This window comes from Mercenaria mercenaria, unplaced genomic scaffold, assembly GCF_021730395.1.
Source record: "Mercenaria mercenaria strain notata unplaced genomic scaffold, MADL_Memer_1 contig_4816, whole genome shotgun sequence".
In the NCBI taxonomy this organism is placed as follows: Eukaryota; Metazoa; Mollusca; class Bivalvia; order Venerida; family Veneridae; genus Mercenaria; species Mercenaria mercenaria.
The window spans coordinates 47,304-57,326 of NW_026463074.1; the positions used below are offsets into that span (position 1 = coordinate 47,304).

Below are 10,023 nucleotides of genomic sequence, written 5' to 3' on the forward strand. Positions count from 1 at the left end.
CCAGAAAAAGGCTATAATTTAGCCAGAATACTTTAAAAAGTTATGTACCCTTGCCTACAGGTAGAGACTGTTATAATATATATATTATTATGATACATTATATATAATATAATACGGTAGTTTAAAAGCCACATGTCAATTAGTTGTTACAAAACATGGACTTGTACGAAATCGGAACCAATTTCCAAGTCCCAAAAAGGTCATAATTCAGCCAAAATACTTGAAAGAGTTATGTACTCTTGCCTACATATAGAGAATGTTAATATAAACAATTGTTCAAAGTTTCAAAGCCACATGTCAAATAGTTTTCACGGACTTGTACGAGATATGAACCAATTTCCAAGTCCCAAAAGGGCCATAAATCAGCCAGAATACTTGCCAGAGTTATGTACTCTCGCTTACAGGTAGAAACGGCTATGATAAATAAGTAATCAAAGTTCGAAGTAAATATCTTTGATGGTATGCAAGATACTGCCATTTCATAAAAACTTTAACAAACGCCGACGGTAACACCGACGCCGCCGCTGGGCAGTGTTGTATAGCTCTCCATATTCTTCGAATAGTCGAGCTAAATAGATAGATAATGACTGCATGAATCTATGTATGGGTGATAGTTATACATGTGTTGTAAGAATCGCAGGAAGGCTGTGCTAATGCGAGAGTTGTTTGTTTCTAGCTTTTATATACTTTAATGAAGCAAAGCAAGAATTACATCATCATGATTCGCGATCTTTTTACTAACTTCACTGCAAATTAGCCGTGATTATGATCATACAGTCAGAAGTTATGCCTCCTAAAAACAGTCACTTACACGAACCCGGCGCACGGTGATCATAATATTATTTTAACGACGTTAACGATGTCGTGACTTCATCGAGATGCTTTCATAACAGTTTCCATTAGATTAATTTATATCTGTTAATTTATTTTATCAATTTCCATTAACAATTCGAAGTCGTAATAAGTAGTTTGATTAGAATTCTGAAAATAGATTGTCAAACATGTAAGACAGGATGCGCACTTTGAGTAGTTGGTATTTTATCCAAGGCGTCGTAGTTTGACATCAACGTCGAATCACGGATTTTTTCCAACATCCCTAAATACCTTTACAACTGTTTTGTTATAAATACGGGGAGATGACGACATTGCATACGTTATAAACAGCAAAAATCATTTAATTTAGACGTTGCTTTCTTCCGCCTCACAAACCCGAGTGATGCCATGCTTTCGGTACATGTCTCCTTGGTGTGTTGCTGTAGTTTGTCGTATTTTAAGGTAAATAAATAAGTGCGAATTCTAGCAATCGAATTCAAATTATGACAGATGAATAAGCGACTGTGCCGGTTATGCGAAAAAGTAGTTCCCTGTAGGTCACGAATATGACTATTCAAGATGAGTATTGAAATCTGTATCAAACATTATACTTGTGGTCCAAATTTCTTTGCCTTTGCTTCAGAAATGAGTAAATCTATGTATAACAATGTGGTCTATATTAACCCAAGGGTCATAATTTGAAATGTCTTGGTAAAGAACCGCTAGAGCATGCCACATTCTAAATATCTTAGCTTTTGGCCTTATGGTGTCAGAAAAGAAATATTTTAAATGTTTTCCCTATATAGGCCAATGTGAAACCTGCTGACCCCGGGGCAAGTATCTTGGTAGAGGACCACTAGATGATGCTACATACCAAATATCAAAGCCCTAGGACCTGTGGTTTTGGATAAGAACATTTTTAAAAATTTACCTTCTGGTTGCCATGGCAACCAGAGTTCTGTTCTTTGAACACTTTTAAAGAAGACCATCCAAGGAACATCTCTGTAAAGTTTCATCAAAATTGTTCATGTGGTTTAGGAGGAGATGGTGTTATAGGAAAGTGTGGACGGACGAGGGACGGAGGGACGACTGACAGACGCCAGACGTTGAGCGATCACAATAGCTCCCCTTTGTGCTCAGGTGAGCTAAAAATGAATTGTTCATTTAATGCTTATATGTCGGCACGTCCATGTTAATACATTCGGACTGGTAAATTATCATCAGTTCAACACTTATAATCTCTGTTCATGACCTAATGATAAGCAATGGTTAGACACACCTTTCCAACTGACTCGTACTAGAGAAATTTAACACGCGGGATGAATTTTTATAAGACACTGTAAAGCTAGTGTCCGATTACGGCAGGGCATCTAGCTATAAAATTCATAAAAGTTCACCCTTAGTGTGAAATTCAGATGCCGATCCTATTCTGTCGTTCTTTTCGCATGAACAGTGAAAGAAAAATTGAATCATTAACAAGTCTCGTTATCGCCTAATAAACGGAAGCCCTCGGGACGAATATTTCTATCCGTTCTGTGAACACATGATCGCTTCTTCTTATAATTAAATAATTTAAGAATATCTGTTTCATGTTGGTGGTGATAATGGTGTTATACTTGATTAAATAAATTGTCATTTCTGAATGATTTATAGCAAGAACAGCGTAGTTTTATTCCTTTATGTTATCGCTTCAGTGGATTTTCTAAAAGGATCCTGATCAATATATTTTAAAACAAAATGCTACAAATGCTTGATACAAGCTTAAAGAATGCGGAGCGATAGAAATCATATAAAAATGAAAGTAACAAAGAGATGATGTAAATGTGACGATACCTCACAACTCCAGTCCCGTCAATGATGTATGTAGACAAGATTCATTTTCACCGAGAATGAAATGAGCCGCGCCACGAGAAAACCAACATAGTGCATCCGCACAGTCTGGTCAGGGTCTATGCTATTCGCTTTCAAAGCCTATTGCAATTAGAGAAACCGTTAGCGAAAAAGCATGGATCCTGGTCTGGGTCCATGCTGGTCGCAAAGCTACTATGTTGATTTTCTCATGGTGCGGGTTAGGAGTCATGTTGTTAGGATGTTCCGCTATGAACGGGTAAAATACTACGCACGCGTCATGCCATATCCTTGTTGTATTAGTAATTTGTCCGGACATTTGTAAGACACTTGTAAAATTTGAACATTTGCGTGAAAGTACATGTTCTTTCTCTTATAACAGAAACTTGGTTACAGTTTAGCTGTTCTCGTAATAACTTTGATACGTGTTACATGGCTACATAAATATACAGTTCTAATATGATCCGATTTGTGTTCAGTATAACAAAGAAATATAATCAATGGGATAAAAAAGTTCAGAAAAATTTTACCACACTGTCACAATGAAAACTTATTTTGCCTTCTCTTGTTTTATAGTGTGAGTTACCACGGTTTATCGTTCAGATGCTTGGATACTTCGTGCGTGGTTAATCAGACGATAAAACACAAGGACGCCATTTTTTTTACATTTTTTTTTTTGCTAAACTATAATTATACTACAATTACAAAGACTAGTAGGGAGATACATGGATTATATACCATTACTTTTGTGATAGCCGTCATATTTCGTATTTAAATTTCAGTTATCTAAACCTGTACTTAATTTAGATGTAAATATGCATTTGACACAATCACCTGTTATACTGCATTTTGGTTGTCATTAGCAATATCTAGTTGCCCGCTGAACTGGCGTTTCCGTTGATTTTGACCATGCTGGTAAGACCGAAGACAAATGACTCTCGTGCAGGTAAACAAAACTGACCCTTATCGTACTAGACATAATTCAGAAAAAAAGTAATTTTATGCAAAAAATAATGTTCTGCTACGTAAAAATGATAAAACTAAACCAAAAATTTGTTGTTTTGTTTGTTTGAAACGTCATGACGGTATTTCCTTTAATTGGCACTTTCATTCACTTTCTTAAACACGTCACTTTAAGAAAGAGATACGAATACAGTTTTTAGTTTTGCTACATTTATTCTGTAATTTGTAAAAATACAGTATGTATAGACGCAGATTTGAATATGCGACCTTTGGGTAACTGTTACAGTTACATTTAGACCGTAAGACGAATAAGCTATATACATTTTGTATACTTAAAACTACCAATTTGTTGTCCGGATATTTTACCAATGTACGATAATAATCAGTTATGATAGGGAGAATATCGATATTGTGTACGGATAGTCACACGGGCTGTAAACACCAAAGACACTTGGGGTTCGGACCCCCATCCACCCCGCTCTCCTCCGCCCTTGATTAAGTTTAGCCAATAATTTTTAGCATTTTACCATGTATTGAGCATAGGCGACGATCATAAAACGCATTTTGTAACATTTCAGTGTGTTTTTAAAAAATGTATTTTTTTACCATCAATGCTCTCAATACTACAAGATTTGAAACATCGCACGAACAATGGGAACACTAGCTTGCGCTGGACCCTCGCTTTGTGTGGCGCATGTTATAAATCGGGTACCAAAATAATACGCTTTGATGAAAATATCTGTCGAAGGTGCAAACAAACAGTTCCACTATGTAAACAAACCTCGTGTAACCACAGGTGGCAGTAACGTACCTCGGATACAGTATGGGTCCATGAGCCACATACACTTAAATTTATTACAATTATAATGTTTGCTTAGGAAAATCTTGAAAAAAAAATTGAAAAATTTGAACTTTTCAAGTTGAAATTTTATAAATGAGTTTTTTACTTACCATATTCTACGAATAGGATATCATTTCCGCGTAATAGGGTATAACTCTATAAAAATTAATAAGCGTCTCTTGACACCGATCACATGACCGGTGTTATAGTAAACAGACGCTTGATCCTCAGTTAAAATTTTGCTAAAATGCAAAGATACTGAGGGGAGGATGGGTGGGTTATATGTATGGTAAGTAAAAAACTCATTTATAAAATTTCAACTTGAAAAGTTCAAATTTTTCAATTTCATCACATTCGTTTTTTACTTACCATATTCTACGAATAGGATAGATTCCAAAGCTTCTTCTTTGGATGGCGGGTAATCTTTGCTGTGTGTATTGAGAAACATCTCTAATAGATTTCCAATCTTATCCATTCATTTAAAGTCAAACCACAATACAACCCACATATTTATAGCTCTGGACTCCTGTTCTTTCTGAACTAACTGTCCATTAAATATCCTCCAATATTATATACAACTGTGTTTAATTAACACTTAAGGAATCACATGTTTATCACCCTGTGACACACTACACATGCTATATATATACCCCAAGAATATCTTTCTTGTATTTAATAATTTATCAAAAATCAACAGTTTCCAAATTGCAACTCGCAAAATTATTTTCTGTCTTTGTTTTACCGATACTATTTACACAGTTTTTTGGTCCAGAACACAGAGATCAACGTTGCGTAAATAGAATTTTGTGAATGTATTTTCCTTGGCCCAATCAGCTGCATCTAAGATAGCAGACATGGAGGCTCCATTGAATAGCGCCCAAGAAGGTCCAATTGCCCTTGTTGAGTGTCCTTTTACTCTGAAGTTTTTGTCTGAGTAAGCCATTTTAACTATATCAGTTATCCAGCGTGCTATAGTTTTAGTAGATACAGGTTTGTGTGGCTTCACATAGCTCAGAAATAACTTTGTAACATCTTTACCTTCAACAGTCCTGTATTTCTCAGTTGCCTTTAAATACAAATACAAAGCACGTTTGGGGTCCAATGATTTCTTGTCCTCAAATGCAGGTACAAAAATCTTACTGCCAAAATGTCCTGGTCGGTCCTGCTTGGATAACCCTGGCCGCAAGAATGTGACCCCTTTGTTCTGGACGTTCACCCAACCTTCGCCTAATCTTAACGCTTGAATGTCGGCGCATCGTCGGAACGTCGTGATTGCTACAAGAAAAACAACTTTCAAAGTGAGACATTTCAGACTAGCTGACCTTAAAGGTTCAAAAGGAGCTTTTTCTAACATTTTTAAAACTCTAAGTAAGTCCCACTCTGGAACCAGTCTGTTACTTGGTGGTCTCAAAATGAAAACACCTTTCAAAATTCTAATCAAATCTGGGTCTTGGCCCACTGGAGTACCATTAATCGGTCTTACCACTGCAGACATCATAGACCTATAGCCTGAAATAGTGCGGTATTGCAAACCTTTGTCATATAAGAAGACTAGAAAATCTGCGCAGTCAACTATAGAGGCAGTATAGGGATCTTTCTGCCGTTGACGACACCAGCGGTTGAACCTGTTGAATTTGCTAATATAGTCAGCTTGTGTCCCTTTTCTCCAGGACGCCATGAGTAAATTTCTTGCCTTTTCTGAAAAGCCTGAATTTTCAAAATGTCTGTTGAGAGCAGCCAAGCCGTCAGACTGAATATCTGCGGATTGGGATGGTATATTTGTGTTTTTGGTTGATGAAGTAGATCTGATTGTACTGGTAATCGTCTCGGAATTGCTATTAACATTTGTAACAAGTCTGTGTACCAATGTCTGCGAGGCCATTGTGGTGCTATTAACAGTACCTGACATTGAAACTGTTTCATATGCTGCAATATCCTCGGTATCAGACAAATTGGAGGATATGCATATGCAATCATCCTGTTCCAAGGTACAGACAGAGCATCTATGGCGTATGCCTGTGGATGTTGGAGCCAGGAACAGAAGATTGGCAATTTGTGATTCTCTCCAGAAGCAAACAGATCTATCATCGGTGTTCCGAAAATTGCAAAACGTTTGTTCAGAATTTTGTTGTTCAGAGTCCATTCTGATGCTCTGATTACTTTGCGCGAAAGTTGGTCCGCTAGTATGTTCTTGACGCCCGCAATATGGGCTGCTCTCAACTGAATATTGTGTTTCATGGCCAGATGCCACAGTTCCCAAGTCTTGTAACAAGGAGTCACTGATTTTGTGCCCCCTTGTTTGTTGATATATTGGCAGACTGACGAATTGTCGCATCTGATCAACACATTCTGATTCGAGAGTAACGGCAAAAAATGTTTCATTGTTCGGATCACTGCTTCCATCTCCAGAACATTTATGTGGGCTTGTTTCTCTGTCTGTGACCAAACCCCTTGAAAGGTCAGATTTATTAGGTGACCCCCAAATCCCGTTTTTGACGCATCTGTTGTCATGACCACTGATGTAGACCATTTCTGTAGGGATTGACCCATATTGATATTGGCTTCCTGTGACCACCAATTCAGATGGCTTAATAGATGTGGAGTACATGGAATTAAAGTATCCAGATCCATAGTATGAGGTCTCCAAAAATGAAGGAGATGTAGTTGAATGGGTCTCATAAACAGACGTGCATTTGGAGTGAGGCCAATACAGGATGCCATCAGTCCTAGTAAATGTAGGAAATTTTGGGCTGTGGCATGACCCGATTTCAGAACTTGAATTCCCAAAAGAATCTTGTCTAAACGTTCTGGGGATGGAAACACTACATACAGGTGCAGTTTGAACAAAGCTCCTATGTAATGAAAAGTCTGAGTTGGAACAAGTTGAGATTTTTTTAGATTCACAATAAAACCTAGTTCGAACAGGAGATTGAGAACTGTCTCTCGATTTCTGAGAAGTAATTGTTTTTGGGCATTCAGACACAGCCAATCGTCTAGATACGATGCTAGTCTTATGTTCTGCATTCTGAGATAAGCTGTCACTACAGTTACAACTTTTGTGAACACCCGAGGTGCACATGTTGGGCGAAACATAGGCATTTGAACTGGTATATTATGCCCTTGATGCAAAATCTCAGATATTTGCGAAAATTTTTGTGAATCGGAATATGCATGTAAGCGTCCGAAAGATCTAGAGAAAATGCCCAATCTCCCGGTTGGACTAGATTCAGCACGTGTCCATTTTGAAGTGGTGTTTCCTCAGATATGCATTGAGAGGTTTGAGATTTATAACCGGTCTTAACCCTCCATTTTTCTTGGTTACTACGAAAAGCGTACTGTAAAAACCTTCGTGTGCAAGATTTGGAGGTACAATTTCTATGGCATCTTTTGAAAGGAGAGTCTGAACCTCTTCTTCTAAGACTGTGAGACTTTTTGGATTTGACCTTGTTTCTTTTATCCCGGACCAAGGGGGAACTGAAAGAAACTCTAGTTTCAGACCGTTCTGAATTGTGTCTAGAATCCATTTGTCGTCTGTTATTTCTTCCAGTTTTGAATGAAATATTTGAGACGACCTCCCACTGGTATCTGAGGAAACTTTGCCACTATTTCTGATTCTGAGTCATAAAGGTTTTTTAGAGTTGCGAAAAGAACTTACCGCCTTAGATTTTGTAGCAGACCTGAAGCCGCTCTTCGGTTTGTTGAAGCCACCACTGGAGTTGTACGGCAGGAACGACTGTGTGTTGTTTCTACCACGGTAATCTACAAACCCTGTCCTAGGTTTCTTAGGATCTGATGTCATTGTGATATTTGTGGTAGCTCTGCGTTTATGTCCGCCTGATGCAGAACGTTTCAAACCTTCAGGAAGGAAATCATTCAAATTCTTCCTCAATTTACTCTTTTCTTCAATCTTTTTGTCAAAATCTGTGCCGAAAACGCCATCGGCTCTTAAAGGAAGTGACATAACTGCATGTGAGTAGCCTTTGTAACCGTATAAGCCAGTATCTATCAAAGTTGCGTTTCTGCGAATCAGATGATGAAACGCCCCAGCTCTGGCGATCTGATCCAAAGATTTAGCTGAAATAGCAAATGTGTCCCTAACAGTTTGTATTGCAGCATCAATATTTACATCTTTCTGTTGTAACGTGTCCAACAAAGTCCCCAAGGCTTGTTGGATGTAGCAAACAGTAATAATTCCCATACGCGAGGCTAACTGACCACTGTAGGCATACTTCTCAAAACCTTTCATTTGTTTTGAATATAAAGATGGGTGCTTGCCAAAAGCAAAGTTCTCATCATTGTGTCTAGTCTGAAGTAGTTCTTCTACTGTCATGTCAATCTGTGGAACTTTCAAATAATTTTCAAAGTCTGCAGCAATACGAAAACTTTTCCTGTAGACATCACGGTAAGAAGATAGATTACTTGGATGCGCAGACCGCCAAGATTCATTCAAAGTATCAATCTGATTTTTTTCCAGTACAAGTCCAACTGAAGACTTATTAGTGTGAGAAGTCACAGCATCGGCACCAAATTTGTCGCCTAAATTGTTCACATTCAAAGACTCATTGTCCTTCATAATAGATTGAGACTCCTGATTTACCCCTAAGGAACTAGTCATGTTATCTTTTTTCACTGAAAGATATTTTAAAAAACGATCACTGTCATCGTTCACATTCGTAGTTTCAGAACAAACTGAAGTGTCAAGAAAACTTCTACTTTCATCTTTGCCAACACAAATAGACAAAGTGTCACAGTTTTCCCGATAATTCTCCCGCGTTGGACTGTAAGAAAGTTCATCATCTTCACCCTGTTGTGGTGAAGGATGAGTTTCAGTTTCAATTCTCAAATGGCCAAGACCCGAAGTCTGCCGAGAATTAACACCAGTGGAAGACCTACGATCGCCGAACGAATCGTTTTGGTCAGAATTAAAGTTCCTTGTTGAAAGAATAGCTAGCACATTATCCATTTTCGACTCCATGCTCGCGAATTTCTCCTCTTGTTGAGAAAGTCGAAGTGAAAAATCTGCGACATCTTGCTTTATAGTCCGTCCCTTAGACGATGAATTTTTTGTAGATTTCGAGGAAGAACGATCATCCTCCGTAGTAGGATTGTCAACTAAACCCTCCTTCCTCATAATCAATGCCGCTTCAGTCATATCAATACAAAATAATTCCGATGTAAACGGATTTATCAGCGATGTTATCCCTAGCTCGCAAAATTTTTAACTGAGGATCAAGCGTCTGTTTACTATAACACCGGTCATGTGATCGGTGTCAAGAGACGCTTATTAATTTTTAGCGAGTTATACCCTATTACGCGGAAATGATATCCTATTCGTAGAATATGGTAAGTAAAAAACGAATGTGATGAAATTTGCCCCTGTGACAATGAGCCACGTGTGGGATTTATTCGGACAGAGAAAACACTACCGTTTCGTACGCCGTTGCTCGCTCATGATGCATAAACAGTTTGGAACTGGGCTTTGAAGTAAGGTTTTTCTGAAAGATTATTCTTTTGCCCGAAAGACGGCCAATCATTGATAAGGAAATATTGTTTTGAAA

General features: G+C 38.0%; 1 protein-coding gene across 1 annotated transcript; it reads right to left on the reverse strand.

The window, feature by feature from the left end:
- Positions 1 to 4,630: 4,630 nt before the first annotated feature.
- LOC123530024 (uncharacterized) lies at positions 4,631 to 9,818 on the reverse strand. The gene is made up of 2 exons (XM_045310708.2): positions 8,121 to 9,818; positions 4,631 to 5,740 (listed from the first exon to the last, which is right to left on the reverse strand). Exons 1-2 carry the CDS (start codon positions 9,615 to 9,617, stop codon positions 5,699 to 5,701), a joined length of 1,539 nt encoding a protein of 512 aa, XP_045166643.2. The 5' UTR covers positions 9,618 to 9,818; the 3' UTR covers positions 4,631 to 5,698.
- Between the last annotated feature and the right edge of the window lie 205 nt (positions 9,819 to 10,023).

Bases quoted from the DNA above. Each gene is read 5' to 3' on its own strand.
- LOC123530024 (XM_045310708.2), bottom strand. From the start codon at position 9,617: ATGACTGAAGCGGCATTGATTATGAGGAAGGAGGGTTTAGTTGACAAT. The intron at 5,741-8,120 runs GTAAGTTCTTTT...TTTTTCTTGTAG, and splicing joins CTGCTACAAAATCTAAGGCG to CAATCACGACGTTCCGACGA.